The sequence below is a fragment of the Camelus ferus genome, chromosome 14 (assembly GCF_009834535.1).
Source record: "Camelus ferus isolate YT-003-E chromosome 14, BCGSAC_Cfer_1.0, whole genome shotgun sequence".
Classification (NCBI taxonomy): Eukaryota; Metazoa; Chordata; class Mammalia; order Artiodactyla; family Camelidae; genus Camelus; species Camelus ferus.
This window is the reverse complement of record NC_045709.1, coordinates 51437338-51457131: the sequence shown is the minus strand read 5'-3', so window position 1 is coordinate 51457131 and position 19794 is coordinate 51437338. Positions and strand designations below refer to the sequence as shown.

The window sequence follows — 19794 nt, the reverse complement described above, 5'->3', positions numbered from 1 at the left end:
TCAGGTGATTTTTTTAATCCTTGTGTGTCACTGAAGGCTAACAGGAAGTTCTACTATGTTAGTTTCAAATTTTTAAACTGTTTCATCAAAACCATCATCCAGGCCACATTGAGTAACATGCATTGTTGGCAGGTTTTTCAGACAAAACAACTGCCTGATACTTTGTTTTCTCCATTTTTCCGGAAAAAAAAAAAGTTTCCATCCAAAATGCATTAACTCTTCTCTTTGGGTGGGCCTTAAAAAGCTTTCCTGTTTCCCTTAGTAAACGAAGGTGTTTATCATTCAATTTATTTGTATGGTCTTTGTGAAAACTAAAGGTTGGCTACAGCATGAAGTCATGATAAACCTTGCCTCCACAGTGGTCGGAGCAGAGTGACAGGAGAAGTCTGCCCCGCAGTCTGGAGAGAGGTCTGGACTCACCTGCACTGCTCACTGGAGCTCTGTCTCAGAAGAGGGGAGCGGACCCCGTGAGCCTTCCCATCCTGCAGGTTCAGCTTTCTCTTTGTGCTTGAAGGTGGGTGGCTGAATGTGTGAGCCCGTCTTCGAAACTGCGGGGAGTCGGAGTCCTCTTCAGGGAACGTGTGCCAAGCTGAAGACAGTGGGGAAGCCGGTGGGGTCCCCGGCGGAGAGTCTCCTGGTGAGTAGTCCTGAAACGCAAGAAGGGGGGCCTTTCTCTCCTACATGGACCATGGCAGACCTGCTCAAACACAGTGCTCAGAAGTGACAGGGTGCCTCTTCTTCCTGAGTCATGACAAACTGTCTTGGGGTTTTTAAAATTTTTACTCAATCCGTGCTGAAGGCTAATGAGTATCACCACAACCCATTTCTTCTGATAAGCAGCTGTAAGACGGCATCCGTAAAGACAGGCCAGAAAGTGAAAGGGACGATAAGAAAAGGTATTCCTTCCCCTAACCCGCTGCGGTAAAATGCTACAGAGCTACTGTACTTGTCTCACTGTTGCCAGAAAGATGAAAAGAGATCATGACCAAAGGTGGGTGGAGTCTGTAGTTACATATCTCCTGATTTCCGTGACATATCGCTTGCATGTTTCCTGTACTGTCAAAACAATATCACAGCGCTCCAGTGTCCAAGGCTCATGGCAAAGACTTCAGGAAAATAAAATAAAGCCTGTTAAGTGTCTGCCTTCACCGTGGATATTTCTATCTAACTCCGTGTTCCCTGAGGTAAAAAATTTTAACAGACATGAAAAACAGGAAATGAATGAAAAGTGAGCTATGCTGGAATGCCTCTCCTACTGCATGGGTAGGCATCATAAATCTTTCAATTTGGACAAGTATGCTGTTTATACTTTCCAGGACGGGCTTCACTGTAGAAAATGTTTAGCTTGATAAACACAGGGGAGGGCTGAGGGCCTCAAAACTGGACGAAGTCCTCAATTCTACCAACAGAAAGTTTAGGGAAAATATTTGAATATTTTTCCATTAAAAACAAATAGGTTGCATTTGCCTCGGGTTACATGTTACAGGAAACAGGAAACCAAGCCTGCTGAGAATTGTCTATGAGATAAAGAAGAGACTAATGTTGCAGTTAAAAGGGTTAAAAATGGTGGGGGTGGGGGTGGCGGGCAGGGGGAGGAGTAAGAGGAGGAAAGAACAAAAGGTAAAAAGATTGCTGTACAAGTGCAGTAATTACATGGCTCATTTTTCTATGGCTTTGGATCAACAGTTGCTCAAATACTGTCCTCCAAAGTACACTCTCTCCAAACAGTAAAAGGCCCGATGGAGCAGTTAGCCAGCAAGGGAGGTGTTCTGTCCCACCGAGAGAAAGCTTCAGTTCAATGAAGAGCAACACGCTAATATCTAGAATTTTCTTTAAAATAATAAAGCCTCAAATATTTATTTTTTTCAAAGTCATAAAGGACTCATAACAAAATAACCAAGCACACCTATTATCATCTTAGTGTTGGTTTTTGCCAAGTTGCAATTAGCAGTAAAAAAGGGAGCTGTACTTAGTTACCTTCTCTGAAGCAAGACTGTTAGACCGTTCAAAGCTGTCCACACTTCCAAGCCGACCTCTCATTCTGTTCGCTCCCTGAGGGAAGAAAATAAAATTAAATCATTCATCCAGCTTGAAGTTTTACTTTCACACTATAAAATGCAGTTGCCTCTTTAGGTTAGCATTAAATCCACCCTTTTGGGTTCATTCAAATTTCAAATTTATTGACAGCATTAACATGCCAGCACAGCAAACAGAACTATTCACACTCTACTCCGTTATTTCTAAACCAGCCGTTTGGTAACCAGATATTCAGACCAAGTTTTTTGAAGTGATTTAGATTTCAAGGTTAAACATTATTCACCCGTAAAGATCAGTGAGAGCCCCACGAACTTGATGTCGCCTACAGATAAACACAAACGTGAAAGGGGACAGCACAGTGAAGCACAGCAGTTATAATGAAAATGGTTTAATGGACACAACCTCCCTACAGCCAAGATCACAACCTAGACCATAATTTATATGATAGGATCATAAGAAATGCAGGTTAAAAAAAGAAAACTATATCCTAGAATGTATGGATTTAGCTGCATTCATTATTCCATAATGTAAAATTACTTCAATAAAGCACTCTTCTCCAGAAGACTAGATATCAGTCTGCTTCAATATTAGGAATTGGTTCTTAGTTTTCTTTTCACACAGTCCTTCAACATGGATTCCACAGATGATCTAAGAAAGAAACCAAGGAGATCATCTCAATCAGTTTCCTTCACTATAGGAAGAAACTGAAGCCAAGTGTTGAAGGAAAGCATATGGAAAGGCAAGTTGGGGACCACATCACTTAGAAGGTCTTAAGAGACTAAATACAGACTGAGACGTTCTACACAGCTCTTAAAGACATGGGAGAGTTCTAAAAAGAATAACTAGAAATACAAGTCATGTCAGTGTGACAGTGACACTACACAATGAAAAACATACAGTATTTGTGTAGCCCTGTACAGTTTTAAAGTGTCTCCTCAAACATCCTTGGGTTTAATTTTGGCAAAGGGGGTAAGAGGTTAAGTTTCATCTTCTTTTTTTTTTAATCAACTTCATTTTTAGTCAAAGTAATACCTACACAAAGTTTCAGAAGTCAAATTGTGCTACCAAGCTTATAATGATAAGTAGTACTCACCAGCCCCCTCTCTTACACATGGAATCCCATTCCCCAAAAGCAAACACTTGAAACTATTTATGTCAATGCTTCTGCTACTCAGCTTGCATTACTATTCCTTAATCTTTCCATTTTAGGCATTATCTATTGACTTTACTCTGGATGACGACACTTTAGGATTCTTACTTCATTACCTACCCCCATACACTCTTCTCTCCTCCCTCTTTTCTCAGCACAGTTATATCACAAGTTTCAGTTAAATCAATATTTTATGCTTAGATTTTTATGACCTTATAAATGCTGTTTGCACCTGAGCTACATTTTACAATTAATACAACTCATATCTGGTACAGTTTGTTTTTCATGAAGTTAACAGCTGTCCCAGCAATCACTAATTTGTTACAACTAATTTACTTATTTATCACCAATTTATTGCCAATAAATTTCAATATGATCAAACATCACATAATCCATCAATTACATTTCTTTCTTTTTGCTCTGAGCTGCCCATTTGGCAGACCTCTCTCCTCCTGTCCCAGTCTGGACTGGTAGCAATTTAGGCTTGCTAAACAGATGTTTCCAGTATTTTCCCTCACTATCAACCAATAAATTTTCTTTGATGCTATTTTATATTGGAATTTCTGTTTCCTTGAGGTCATGTCTTCCTCTTTTTTAGTGTTCTTCCTCATTTTGGTGTAACATATGCTCCAGGTGCTTTCTGAGAAAGGAAGACTGGGAAGTAAGGTTTTTTTTTTTTTAATTTACATTTCTGTCAATGTAATTGTTTCATCGCTTATATTTCATTAATAGTTTGGCTGAATATACAATTCTGGCTGGAAACTTTCCTTCAGAATACGTTAGTATTGCTCAAGTGTCTTCTGGTTCAGAAGTCTAGTGTCACTGTGATCCTTGAACTGTACGTGTGACCTGCTGTTTCTCTCTGGGGCAGAATCTAAGTGTACCCTTGGGTGCTCTGAAATTTCACAACCAAGTGCCTTGGCACGGCTTTCCTCAGTTCTCCTATTGAGCCCATTAAGTCTTGAAACCTGTCCATCAGCTCTGAGAAACTTTGTAAACGATTTCTTTGAAAATTTCTGCATGCATTTTCTTTCTAGAACTCCTACCATTTGGCTTTTGGATCTCCAGACGGATCCTTTAACTTTTTACCTCATTCTCCTATTTTCCATTTCTTTGTCATTTTGCTTTACTTTCTGGAAGATTTTTTTCAACTCTAGTTTCCTAGCCTTTCTTCTTATGTCCACTATCAGAAAGTGTTAAGAGTTCTTTCCTGTCCTCATTTGGCTCTGTTATATTTATGCCATCCTATCTCATTACACAGAAGCAATATTTATTCTTATCTATGTGTATCAATTACAGTTTTCTATCTTTGGTTGCTCCCTAAATAACAACTATATCAATAATAAAATGAATAGCTGCATCTAACATTCCTGAATGCTTGTCACCGACAGAGACTACGTTGAGTATTTTACGGTGCATAACCTCATTTAATCCCCACAACAACGCTAATGAAGTAGCGGTCGTTATTTAGCTCAACTTTACAGAGAAGGAGACTGAAGCTCTGATAGATGAGGTTGCCAACGTTTATACAGTTTAAGGGCAGAGCAGCCATTTGAATTCAGGGAGCATCAACTTTCAACTGAAGCTCTTGAGCTCTTACTCAGTACTCTTTCCTGAAGATAGAGCTCTCTGAAAAGTGGAATTACAAATAAAGCCAATTAGCCTACGATGGTTAAGTGTTATTTTGCAAATGCCCTAGAACTTGATGAAGGCTCTTTCAAGATCTTCAGCTCTACACTAAAACATGACCTACTTCCAACAATAAACCATACACATGGCTGATAAATTATTGGATGAGTGTGTGTGGACAAGAAAAACAGGCCACGTTGCTTCCTGCTATTTTTTAACTGCTATTGACAAACCACCCTGACTGGTTATCTCAAACAGGTTATTTGGTCGCAATAGAGAAAGTAGCTGGATGGGTATCAAACCATTTCCATCGTTAGAAAAGCAACATAAATCACACATTTTACTCATAGGCGTATTTTATCCATGAGTGTTTCTTACACACAAAGAAAGACAAACTTACTTTAAAATTATACTCTACCACAGTCATTAATTCACACATTTCAACAAGTGAGGACAATGGATATTATCCTGAAAAATATGTGAAATGAGGGCTGTTTCCCAATGATTCATCCTTTGTATTAGTAAATATTTCTCTTTTAGAAATATATACATATATTAATAAATATATTAGTAAATCATTCTCTTTTAGAAATGTATAAATATATTAATAAATATATTAGTAAATATTTCTCTTTTGGAAAACTTTAAGAAAAACAACAACCAAGCAGAATACAAAACTCTTTCTTCCCGTCTTTGAACAGAGTTTTTTCTATATTTTTTGCTATATTATGATTTGGTAACGCATGTGTTGAGCCTTTTCCCTTGGACCCACTTTTTAATTGTTATTGAGCTGAGCTTTAAAGCATTTTAGAGATGTATCCTATTACATAAACAACTATAGTTAGTTAAATAAAATATTTTGACATTTAAAAATAGCAATTATGAGCCAAACTCTATGGCTGGAGTGTCAACTTTCTACTCTATCACTCAGAAAAAAAAAAAAAAAAAACCTGGCAAGTTTTAGAAGGACACAAAACCCCTTTCCTATGTAACCTTTGATACAACATGGATAGCTGCCAACCTTCCCGACAAGTCCATTCTGCTGCATATGACGCAAGCAAGACCTGGTTAGGTCACATAATTTATGACCCTTGGCAGCACCCTGGGACACAAAAGCTACAGTACCCACCTTGACCAAAATAGATTGGCTGCAGCCTTGCTGAAAAGTCATCACAGCCATTCAAGGCTAATGTGAGCAGTACTTCAAAGCCGTGCAAGCACTGCACGATGCCAAGGTACTAAGAGGGGATAAAGAGCGAACGACTCTGGATACCCCCGTGTTCTTTTGTAAATGACAGAGCTTTCAGAGCTTACGGCTCATATCGCCGTACGTACCACCTCCTATCTACAGTGTGAAAGCTTCCTAACCTCCAGATATTTCATCTGCGCAGTAATGTGATATAAGCAGGTATGAGGATGCCCGTTTCACAAAGGGGTAAATTATGGCTTAAAAAAGGCAAATAATTTGTCCAAGATCCTAAGTATAAAACCTGCTAGGGCCAGGTCTTGAATTCAGATCCCCTGACCACCTACTTAAATAATCCCTCTACTCAAATTCTCATTAAACACAATGAGATAGTAGAGAAAAGGAGGGAGAGAGGGAATAAGGGAGAAAGAATGAACATAACTAAGCTATAAATTTTGAAGAAAAAGAGGCAGGGAATTTTTATGAAAAGTTGCATCAACACACTTCTGAGAATATTAAAACAAATATATGTATGTATATGCATGACTGGGACATTGTGCTGTACACCAGAAACTGACACATTGTAATTGACTGCACTTCAATTAAAAAAAAAAGCACACACACACTTCAGGCAGATCTTCTAAATGCTCTTTTCCTAGATTCTATTTTTAAGAAAATAATAGCACTGTCATATGACCATGCCTGCTGTAAGGCATTTGTTAGAATTAGAAGAATCTCAATCACTAACAGAAATACCCATAAAAGTATTTTGAGTTACTACTTTATATAAAATAGATATACTGTCCTACTGTACAGCACAAGAAACCATACTCAGTATCTTGTAATAACCTATAATGAAAAAGATGAAAAGGAATAAATATATTTGTACAACTGACTCACTGTACACCAGGAACTAACACAACACTGTCAACCAACTATACTATAATAATTTCTTCTAGCACAGAAATAAAAATAAGAACACCAGACATCAGAAGTTACTGCTTCCCAATGCACTACTACATTTGACTTTGTAATTAATAAGTATTAATTATATCCAGTCAAATTCCATGATCAAATTTTCAATATATTAATTTATTTTTCATACCCAAATAGACTCATAGTTTCCTACTTTACACAACAGGTTACAATCTATTGCTGTCATTTATTTTGATGTTCATCTTGTTTCAGATGGCACCTGTGGGAGCCCTTCAAGGTTTTTATGGCCTTATGACATGTTGCCATCTCTCTTTGAGCACTTCCTATTTAGAACACCAAGATGCTCTGGACTTAACTTGTACTTTCCCTCTAGTCCTAAAACTAGCCATTTCTCCAAGAATCCTGGTTCCTTCTTGGAGAATGTATGTAGAAACCCAAAATCTGAGTGCTAGTCACAAAATATGGGTCATCCAACCAGGCTTAGTTTATTATTTGGTACACAAAGAAAAGCTATCCCAGTTCCTATCAGTGGACCCAGTCAGGGAACATATGTATGTATTTACACACACAAAAGTATATCAATACATATATATACATGTATGTGTAACATTATATACCTAATTCTATTGCTTGAAAAAAAATACATATATAAAACCAAGATTCCATGCTGCTATCTCTGAGCTGAATCCAACAACACAGAATGCATTCTAATTTCCTCTCTTTCCATATTTGAAATTTCCTTCTCCCAAAATCCCACTATCCTAAAACATTTACATATTCAATCACTCCCCTGTGTGTAACCCATCTCCAGGATTGCCACCTTCCACTCTCCTCACCCCACTCAGACTCCAACACCTCCACCCATGGGTGCCATCCTCACCCTGCTCAGACTCGAACTCCTTGTACTGGGCACCCTGAATGCTTTCTCCCCTCTACCCTGACTCTGACACCCTGCACCAGGCCCATCCCTCTGCAGGATGCCCTTTTCACTCACTCACACTCCACTTCCAGAAACCAGGCTGCCCCCAGAGGCTGACACCCTGCTTACTGCACTCTGGTTTCTACACACTGCACTGGGCCAACCACACTCGCAGCACCCATATGGGATGTCTCCCTGCACTAAGCTACCATGGCTCCCTTGCCTTACAGACCCAAGATATCTACCTTATTGTGTCTTGTCTAACAACAGCTTTAGAAGTGAACTGGACAGGAAGAAGAAAATGAAGAGTTTGCTTACTTTTAAACAGAATGCATAAATTCACTCAATGGTATATACACATTTCTGTTAACGTATACTTACTATTTTCAGCACTCCCTATCAGCTCCTAAGAACAAGCAAAAGAAGGGCTTCTTTGTAACTTTATGGGGCAAATGATAAAACGTTCTTACAGGATTGGGCATCAATATTGTTTCCCCTTTTCTATACGAATATCTCAACTATTAAATCTTTACTGCTCAAATTCAGGTATCAGAGGCACCAGAATAAATCTAGATCTGAGGATGAAGCTTATTTTCAGAGATTATTTTAAATAAGTGTTAACTAACTTATTATAACTAACTAGTCATCTTAGTAGATTTTTTAAAGGAAATCTGGAATCCAGTTGAGAATGAAGCAAAATAGTTAAAAGACATAGACAAAAATACCTTGAAGAGCCTCAGTTTAATCTTACCCTTGAGAAGATATTTTCCAGGGAGCTAGTTAAGGATCTCTTAGCTTTATTTTTCAGAATGTCAAGTTTGAACCTTCCACTGCTTGTTGTATTTTCCGGGATTGTACTATTTGAAATAGTCTATAGAAAGAAAAACATAAATTTTAGTTTGGAAATACTCAAGGTTAAATGAGGCTTTAAAGACAGGCTTATGACTAAGCCATTAAAAAGCACAAGAACTCTTCTATAGCACTATTAAGAAGCAATAATTTAAGTTCCACATTGTGAACACACTGATTATAAGGAAAAGAGTTTAATTTTTAATATTATAAGTAATAAAAAAGACAGAGAAGAGCCTTTCCTTTCTGCTAATACATTCCTGCTGCATTTAACAAAAATTAAACTTGAGATGTCAATTTTCACTGCTGTTATTTTGATTAACAATTATAACTAGCCCTTTCCAAGTTGCATATTTTACCCAAATTACCAAGAAAAACACAAGAAATAGGTTTCAAATAATAAAGTAGCTTTTGGATTCTGCTAATGCCTTTGTTACAATTCCAGTTTCACTTGTGAGTGGTTCATTTATCTTTTCAATCAACAAGTATTCCCTGAGAGTACTAAATTGTATGAGACCCTACAATGTGTGTACTGGATTATGTTCTCTAAATATTTTATCCTGTATAGAGATAAAAAGCCACTGTGTATATGACATGGTTCTTAGTTCCAGAAAACTTCCAGAAGAGACCTTACCTTTTGCCTGGGGAGGGAACATATTCACATGTAGCAGTGAAGCAAAGCAGCACATTAAGTATCAAAGATGGAACCATGTTTTTGTGGTTCTCTACGGTCAGGAAGAAAAGGATATACAGGATTCAGGCAGAAGAAAGGGGGTGAAGACTTTCCCAACATTGAGGAAAATTATAAAGACTGGAATGCTCACAGGAGAGGGTGTCAGTGCAGGCATTTAACTAAAATAGAGGGAAGTAGTAGAAGGTAACCTGGGAAAGTGAAGCTGGAGATGAAACCTTGAATGGTCTTAAGTGCTGGGTAATTAGTAAGAATCACTGATCAGAATGGACAAGCAGAGGGGCATTACTGTGAAATTCATATTTGGAGAAGATTTATCTGAAAGGAATGTTCAAAAACCACCTGAAGGACTGGGAAATCAGAGACTGGAAGGCCAGACTGGAGGCTCTGGGACAGTCTACATAGGAGGCAATAAAGGTCTGTCCTTGAGCTGGCCCCATGGGATCATCTAAGGAGTTATGACGCCCATCAAAAAGGAAACAAAAGAATGGGTAGGGATGTAAGCTGGCCTGAGTTCGGGGTGTGTATAAGGACTGGAGTGGCTCATTATTCTAAGGCTTCAGGCTGAATGATGTGACTAAAAGAGAGAAACTGCACTGGCACTTAGCAGTTGACACAGCTGCTCAGTAAATACCAGGTGAATAATTAGAAGGAAGAAAGGAAAAGAGAAAGGGAAGGGAGAAGAGAGGGACAGGGAGGAACTTAAGTATACTGGCAGGAAAGCAAACACAATTTGTTAAAATCTCCTCCTCTGTGATCTTGAGTGACCGCCATAATGTAGAAAATGCATATCACTACTCACGTACCGCCTTTGGCCTTCTGGTCAACATTGCTACCACCATCAATGACTGATACAAGCAAACCCACTGACAGATCTTAGTCTTTATGTTTCTGGACCTTCCGATGTCACTGAACATTGTTGATCTTCTTTGAACTTTTCTCCTAACTTGGTCATCCACCATAAGAAGTCTTTCTACCTCATAATTCCCTTTCTGACTTTATCACTGGCTCTGTTTTAATTCACTCATTGCCTGAATTGTAGGTATTCCTCAGAATATCCCCCTCTGACTTCAAATCTGTGCCAAAGCTCATTGTCTTCCATATTTATGAGGTCAGGTCAAATTTTTCTATGAGCACCAAATTCATTTTTCTAATTAAATCTCACACACACTTCGAAAACTGAACTCATTTCTTATTTCCAACCCATGTCCCACTTTTGCCTTCTTTCTGTATTTCCTAGCTATTTCATCCTGTTTCCCCAAGTCTGAAACCTTGAAGTCTCTCCCAGCAAGTCCCTCTACCTTCCTTTACGTACCTATCCTGTCAGTCACTGAGTCCTAAGCATCATGCCTCCCAAATGGCTCCTGACTCAGTCCCTTGCTCACATCTCCAGGGCTCCAGTTCAGCCTCTCTCTGAGCAAAATAAATTTTTCAGGGCAGAATCATTGAATCTATTTATGTACCAATGCTATCTCTGTCTGGTACATATTTATATCATTCTACCAATCACATCATATTTCCATATTTTAATTTATTTGATTACATGTTGGTTTCTCCTTCTAAACAGTTAGATGGCAGAAAAGCACTGTTATCATTCATCACCATGCCTAGTACATAGTATACACTTGATAAATGAATCACTTTTCAAATTTTCTATTCCAAAATTCTCTTAATTCAAGATTGTGACTTACGTCCTAGACACTGTCAACCCTCTCACCCACCAAACTGACCCACAAACTGACCATCACTGTGACAGCAGAATTCTCTTTTTTAAAAAATTGTTATTATATATATATGCTTTCTTTTCTTTTTTGTTTTTTTGTTGTTGTTGTTTTGTTTTGTTTCTTTGTCAGGGGGAGGTAATTATGTTTATTCATTTACTTATTTTAAGGGAGGTTGTGGGGACTGAATCCAGGACTTCATGCATGCTAAGCACACACTCTACCACTGAACTATACCCTCCCCACTACTGAATTCTCTCCTTAAAGTACAAATCTGATTCTCTCACACTCTTACTTGAAATCCTTCAATGACAAAGTCAGGCCTAGCCCTTAAGTATCTTCATCATCTCACCACTGCCCAGCCTTCCAGCCTTATTTCCCCATCAATTCCTAAGTGAACCCTAAAAAACCACTATGTCCTTGGAGGGCCTGCATGGACTATTTTTTCACTCACAATCACAAAGTTTAACTCTGCGCTCAAGGTTCCTGTCTTAAAACATACTTCCTCAACTGTTCTGATTAGCAAACTTTATCTCCCCTAAAACTCCAGCCCCACCCCCGCCAAATCTCTTCCTCTTGAATTCTTTCATTCTTCCCTCTACCTTACTTTCCAATCCAGCTCCAAAGCAAACACGGAGCTACTTCTGTGTTCATAGCACATTCTTTTAAAAAGCCATCCTGTTGCCTCTATTATATGTATCTATTTATGTCTGCATTCCCTTTTGGGTTATTTCAGCTCTTCTCTGGGGACTGCACCACACATGTCTCTTTTGTCACCATTATCACATAGCTTGCCTCATAGGAGTTCCTCTAGAGATGCTTGTGAAACAAATAATTAAGGAATCACTAATTGCATGAAATGTGATTTGTCCTGAATAGAGTGAAACAAAGACAGAACCTGAACTAGTGTAATTAAGAAGTAAATAGGTCGTGATCTCCTTATATGTTGTTGCCACGGTCTTGCTCTAGCTGCATGCGGCTGGGAACACATTCTAAATCACATGTACAAGAATATCATCCCTTAGTTGGCAGACAGGGTAGCCGTTTCCATGACATTACTGCTTCTTTGCATGTTTGCTCTTTACTATCTGAGGCTGTGTAAGCTTTTAGTGAAATAAGATGTTCATAAAAACTGAAATAAAATAATGAATATAACTAAAAATGTATGCTCATGCTAAATCATAAACATTTGATATTACTGTTTTTATACCAAAACCCACATATGTTCGTACATTTTAAAACCATCATTACTTTATCACAATGCGCAAACACTTGCTAAAATTTCCTTTAAGACTTCTAAAATGCTGGAGAGGAAAAAAAAAGACAATGAGGGCTTAGCCCTAACAGTGAGAACACGAAGGAAAGAAACTCCTTTCACACCTTCTGTGATATTTTCCCTGAATATATATATATATTTTTAAAGTAGATCAAGGAGAAAACATCTCACCGATGGGCCTTCCCCGATGTGAATGTGTGTCCTCTGCTTGGCTTCACACAGCTGCCTCAGATGCAAAATCACAAGTTCATTTTCCTCCTGGTCATTGATTGGCTTCATTTTCTGTTGAACAGATAAACCAAGAACACATCATGGCAAGACAGCTTCTACTGCTTTATTTTATTCACAGTTTTATCTGTCTGGTAGACACACGTAAATAAAGCTAGGCATTTAGCACAAGTCACAGTGGCATTCAAGTTCCTATCAAATAGTACAACAGGATACATATCTTTAACTGCAGAGAGAGAAATGAAAAAGGAAACTCACAAAAACAGGAGCCACTTCTCATTCCTTAGATCTTGTTTGTGAGGACTACAAACAATGTTACCTGAACTCGTTCAAAGATGTCAGCTTGCTCATTATCTGTCAGTGATGACAGATGCCTTTGTATCACCAGCTTGGCTCTTGGCGGGTAGAGACCTAGGGGAGATGATGGGGAGTGGCGTTAAACAGATTCCAGCCCTGGAGATCAAGATGTATATATAGAGTGCACTGTGGCTTGTCCCTTCACCAGCAGGCTCTGAAGTTAAGTCTTCTCAAGGAGACGTTTTCCTGCCTACAACAAACCTTGAAACACTGCAAGGAAATGATTAAAACAAAATGGAAAACCTCCTCACCAAAATCAGTTGCCCTGGTCAGTGGTCCTGAGGTCAGATTTAACAAAAACTGTCTAGATCTTAAAAAAAAATCTAAAAAATTAAAACTTGATATATAAAAAAGAATAACTAATAATATTAAAAAGCATGAATATATGTATGTTCCTATATGACTGAAGTATTGTGCTGTACACCAGAAATTGACACATTGTAAACTGACTATATTTCAATAACAATATTTTTTAAAATAATAATAATAATAATTTTTAAAAAGCAGAGCTAGAGGTTAGACAGGAAGCTCTCCCCCTTCTGCAAGTCTTGGTAATAAAATTTCAAGCACAGCCTGAGTATTTAGGGACATTTTTTAGTGCTATTATTTTACCTCTTTAAATTGTTTACCTCTTTGTATCGTATTATTTATATATCTACTGCACTTCTACACATAATTTATAGTAAGTCCTTGGGCAAATATTTTTTTCCAAGAAAACATTTTTGTTTTTATAAAATTTTTAAAAAGGGGAAATGTAATTCATATTTACAATAATTCACCTGACCATCCATTTTTCAGGAACAGATCTCCTTTACACAGTTAAGTGCCACTTGTAGTATTGCTACTGTAAGTGGATTAGAAAGAGGATATCTGGCTATATATAGTATTTAATGAATCTTATCGGTAGATTGCACTTTAAAATCCCTAGGAGAGATTCACCACAAAATATGCATTGTTTTAAAAGAACTCAAATTCATTTCTTGATGGTTAGAACATACACAGTGCCACCATGGGACCTGTTTTAAACCACTGTGCAGTAGACAATGGGAATTAGAAAGAAGAAAAGCTTCTAAAGACTTCTCAGCTTTTCCTTTCTTTGTGCAATGTACAACAAAATGTTGTGAAAAATCTGTGATCACGTACAGAAATAGTGGGCACTAAAATTCATTTTGATGGTGTGATGCCACTCAGCACCACAGCTTATTATTCACTGGGAAAGTCTCCTTAAGAGGCTCTTTAGGCAATATATTAGGAAACTGATTCATATAATTGTTCTTGTTTTATGTTGTTTACTATTCCAGTATGTTACTGGCATGTGAAGGAGGATAAAAGATTAAAAAGGAGAGAAGTAATTTTATAATGAAAAATTCCTGAGACCACCTTGACCAGGTGATAAGCCAACAAGATGAGTAATAAAATCCTTATCGACACCACCAGCCCCATGAGGTGCACTGAAGCAGCACCATTTCTATGGAGTTTCTGCCTGGGAGGAATGATGTCAGTCCAAATGTGAGAAGACATCAGACAGGCCAAACTGCAGGACATTCAGCAAAATAATCAAGCAATTACTCATTGGGGACATCAAGGTCATGAAGGACAAGGAAAGACAGAGGAAAAGCTGCAGACTTCAGGGGCCAGATGACAACTACATACAACGGAGGATCCCGACTGGGGTCCTGGAACAAAAAAAGGATATGGGCGAAAAAAACTGATGAAGATCAAAAGGAGTATTTCATTTGGATAATAATACTGTACCAACGCTAATTTCTGTTCTGATCATTGTACTGGGCTGTCTGAGATATTGACAGCGGAGGAGGGTTGGGGAGGGCTATTTGGAAACCCCTTGCAATTTTTTTATAAGTCTTTAGACCAAATGAAAAGTTTTTTTTTACGAGAACTACAAGGTATTATTTTATATATTTTTCCAGATACAGCATCAAAGAATATGTGTTATTCAGCAAGTTATTTTTCAATCAATAACCTAATTTTAAGGTGTATCCATGTTGATTTACAGTTGAAATTCATTACTATTCATTCCACTATATGAGCATACTCCAATTACGCTATGGATGCACATTTAGGTTGTTTCCAACTTTCCATTATTTACAAATAATACAACCTTGAAAATGTCACCTTCTGAACCCATATGAGTTCCTCTTGTCAAAACATGGAACTTCTGGTTAACAATGTATGTGCAATTTTAAGTTAATGAGTTTCTATTCATTGTCCCCCAGATGGTTATACCAATTTATACTCCCATCAGTGTCACTTAAATGTATCAGTAGCTCTACGACTTCTCCAAGAATTAATCTGATGAGTATCTTAATGTTGTTTTTATCTTCATGTCTCTGACATCTGGTGGGATTGAGTATCATCTCATTTTTATTATTTGATCTTTTAACTTTTTTTTTCAGAGGAGTGTTTTTAAATATGACTTGCATAACTTTATACTGGTGGTTTTATCTTTTTCTTATAGATAATAGCAGTCCTGACAAATTCTAAACGGCAATCTGCTATCTCCTTTGTTGCTTATCACTTAACTTCCAAGTAAGCAGTTGTTGTTACGTAAAAATGTTACTAAGTTTGTATGAAGTCAAATATGTCGGTGCTTTCTTTTGATAGTTTCTGCCTTTTTGTGTCCTAATAAAGGCTTTCTCGTTTAAGGACAAAATAACATTTTTATTTTCTTTTAATGATTTTAGTATTTTGTTTATTCACACTGAAGACTTTGCTCCATCTATAAGTAGAAGGAATCTCTGTCTCTTTGGATAGCAAACTGACACAACGCCATTTCCTGAGTCCTTCAGCCTTTCCTCTACAGATTTTATATATATAAACCCTTTACTGTACACCAAAGAATGTTCTATTTTCGTAAAGCTTTTATATATATATGTTTGAAAATAATGTGCATTCTGTAAAATGGTGATTATAAATTTTAAAATTACATTTAAACAGTCCTTGATCACACAGTTGAGTGGATATTCAACAAACACTGCTGTTCATCATCGATTTTCCCATGTGACTATGATGCGCCTGCCAATTGAACAACTTGGATTTGCAATGACTGGTCCATTTTCTGCTTTGTTCTGGAGTCTGCACCCTCCCCATCAACCAGAACACCTATGGTACTGAACTGCATTTACGTGCTCACTAGCCTGTCTTCCTCTCTAGACTATGAGCTTCCTGAAGGCACAGCCCGCATCTCAATCATCTCTGTTTCCCAAGTGTCCAGCAGACCCAGCCCATGGGAGACACTTAACAAATGCTTATTAAATTGTCTTCTCTGGCACTTTAAACCCTTTTCAACCTTTTTTGTTAATAAGAGACAAGGAGAAGAAAGAGAAAGTGAGTCAGTCACTGTCCCCTCATGCCCCTCCCCCTCCTCAAAACATATTTTTATAAAAACTTGCTTTCTGATACCAGGCCTATAATCTGTGTGATATTCAAATGTCCCTCAAAAGCCATGAAGTTTCATTCCTGTTGTAAATTTTAAGGGGGGAGAAAAGAAAAAGAACACATCCTCAAGTGAGAAGGTAATAAAAAGAAAGACTTAAATAAACGGTCGACGCTCTGGGATGGTTTTGCCTCTCTTCATTCATTTGACAAATATTTGGCCAGTTCCCACTGTGCACACAGCAGAGTCTGAAGAACTGTGGGAAATGTAAGTTCCTCCCTTGAGTCTGCCTTCAGAAAAAAAAAAGTAAAAAAATAAAAATAAAAGAGAAAGAGGGGGAAAAAGCCAAGCACCTTGGAGACACTGAGTACAAATTTGACTGGACATGAGAAATGATTTCGGGGGGCTCCTGTTTCACCTCGAAACAAAGAACCATTCAACAAGAGTAGCGACTTTCTCACTCAGCAAATGCCAAAGCAAACTCCTCTCTGCCAAGGCCAACTTATACTGTACCTTCGATCCTTTCACAGAGCTTATGCAAAGAGTGCATAGGGCAGGCCTCACACAGCTTAATCTGGGTCTTGGCGCTCTGCAGGGCAGCGGCCGTACTGAAGGCCTGTTTCAGAGTCAGCATTACCTCATCAACCTGCAAGAAGAAACAGAATCCAGGTCTAGAAAAGTCTGCTTTCATAGTAACACACTAAAAACCCAACGGCAATGTGAGACTTTGTTGATGCTAACAAAATACTAAATAATATGTTGATGCCCACAGAGCTGGAAGAGAGAAAATATTGTCTTGAAGTTAGATCTACAATTAGTTATACATAAAACTGAGAATTAGATGAAATAAGACTCTCTGAATATATGTAATGCAATAATACTGATCTGTTACTTGAAGGCTATTTTTGAATTGCACGGAGTGCTATGCTATCATAGGCAAGTGAGAATCAGGTCCTTGTTTAATTAAAGTAGCATATCAGACAGACATCTCTTAGGAAGTTTTGTCTGCAAAACACAGGGGGCAACAAAGTAAGTTTAACATTCACTTGTGTTAACAGGTATCCTGCTTACTTTATCCTTTTGGACACTTTTTAGTGCAAAAACAAGTGAACACTTGTTTAACCAAAGTTCTAGGGGGAAATGAGTTCAGTAAATGAAATTGGAAGAATTCTATGCATTGGTCTTTTCTCTATGGCTTCTGTTTATTATCAATTTGCATCTGATTCGTGACACTAAGAAGTTCTGACATGGTGCTGGCTAATAGCTGGGTCTCACCTCTGGGCCAGCATCTGGAAAACGGCCAGCTAGTTTCTTCCCTGCTCTTCCAATGAACTTAGTCAAGAAGTTGGAATCAAGCATTCTGGTTGCTTCTTTGAGGTCAACTAACAGCTCACCCTCCAAGCATTGCTAAGTCGACTTCAGGCCAGATCTCCTTCTCTGTGACACAATCATCTGTGTAAAAGAGTGGTTTTCCCAACCACTTGTGGACCTGAGATAAAAGTCCAAGGCCTGCATGGGGAGTTGTGCAGTACCAGGGCTGCATCCAAACTAGATTTCCTATTTCAAATCATTTACCGTGCTTTGTAAATGATGTTTTATTTTGTTTTGTTGTGTTTTTATTAAGGTAACATTGGTTTAAAACTTTATATAAGAGTCATGTGTACAACATTCGATTCAACTTCTGTGTACATTAGAATGTGCTCAACACCAAAGTCTCCTTTTCATCCGTCACCATACAATTGACCCCCTTTACCCATTTTGCTCTCCCTCGCATCCCCCTCCCCTCTGGTAACCACCAATCTGTTCTCTGAATCTATGTGTTTGTTTTTGTTTTTTTATACTCTGCATATGAGTGAAATCATATGGTATTTGTCTTCCCCGTCTGACTTATCTCACTTACCATAATACCCTCAAGGTCCATCCACGTTGTCACAAATGGCAAGATTTTATCTTTTTGTGGCTGAATAATATTCCAGTGTGTGTTTTTGTGGGTGTGTGTGTACGTACATACATCACATCTTTATCCATTCATCTGTCAGCAGGCACTTATGCTGTTACTATATCTTGACTATTGTAAATAACGCTGCAGTGAACACTGGGAGTGCATTTATCTTTTCAAATTAGTATTTTTATTTTCTTTGGATTAAAAGGGGGGTTGCTGGATCATATGGGAGTTCTTTATTCTTAATTTTTTGAGGAATCTGCATACTGTTTTCCATGGTGGCTGCACCAATTTACATTTCCATCAACATACATGGCCAACATGCTCGTGAAAAGATGTTCAGCATCACTAATTAGTAGGGAAATGTATATCAAAACCATGTTACCTCACACCTGTCTTACCAAAAAGACAAGAAATAACAAGTGTTGGAGAGGGTGTGGAGAAAAAAGAACCCTCGTACACATAAACCATGTTTTCTCCTTCCCCTTTGGTCAGATTTAAGAAAAAAAGATATTATTTAAAGGATTTTATCTACTTCTGCATTTGTGCCAATGAGAAGCCTGGAATAAAAAGAAACTTTATTCCACTGATATTACTAAAAGGAGAGCTCAAACACAAAGCAGCCAGTCACTACTCAGTCATGTTTTACTAAAATATTACCAACTTTTTAAAAGGCTTATGAATAATGTCACATCACTCTATGAACAAAAAATAAATTATTCATAAAATAGTCTGTTCTTTCATAATAATTAAAAAACAAAGATTTCGAATTCATGGAAATGAAAACGCTCCCTGTTTTAATGCCTTTGCATTTGCTTTTCATTTGCCTGTGATGTATTCAGAAGCAATTTCAATTACTTGTACAGATGTTTATTTCTGTTTTCTTGTTTCTCATTTACTGAAGGCACTGAAGGGGTTAGTCATCTGCTTCGTGTCCATGTAGGTTTATTATTTGTTATTTAGTAATACCGTGCCATAAAAGGCCTCCAATGGAAATACTGAATTTTCATGTTTTCTCATCTACTTCGAGGTGAAACAGAGGCCATTTCAATGATGGCTGAAATGTGGTTACCAATTTCTCCCAGTGATAAATATTACTAAACACTTCATTTGCCTTCTAAAATGTTAAATGCTGTATTCTTTTAATCTATCATCTTTTTCTCCAGATGGCCTATACATTCTATGGTGGGATCAGAGTAACTAAAAGTTAAATTAGTGTACTATGAATAACTTAATTTTTTTAGTCTAGATAAAACAATAACAAAAAAAAAACCTAAGCAGTGTAACAGGTTAAAAGTAAAGGAATGGGCAAAGACAAATCAATAATGTGGAAACAAAAAGAAAGTATTCTTACCATGACCATCAGGCAAGATTAAATTTCCAGAGAGAAATACAAGATGGAACAAAGAAAGCTGATTTATGATGTTAAAGTGAAAATCCATCATGAAGATAATGCTCATGATCATTGATACACCAAAC

General features: G+C 37.7%; 1 protein-coding gene across 5 annotated transcripts in view; it reads right to left on the bottom strand.

Annotated features, from left to right (window-relative positions):
- Positions 1–19794, bottom strand: part of TBC1D4 (TBC1 domain family member 4) — a 173842-nt gene that overhangs the window by 38924 nt on the left and 115124 nt on the right. For all 5 annotated transcript variants that reach the window (XM_032496868.1, XM_032496869.1, XM_032496871.1 and 2 more), the window contains 6 exons: positions 16887–17019; positions 12942–13033; positions 12566–12676; positions 8609–8728; positions 1978–2052; positions 421–647 (listed from right to left, as the gene is read on the bottom strand). In XM_032496868.1, coding sequence (XP_032352759.1) covers positions 421–647; positions 1978–2052; positions 8609–8728; positions 12566–12676; positions 12942–13033; positions 16887–17019 — 758 coding nt within the window. The remainder of the gene's footprint in view (positions 1–420; positions 648–1977; positions 2053–8608; positions 8729–12565; positions 12677–12941; positions 13034–16886; positions 17020–19794) is intronic.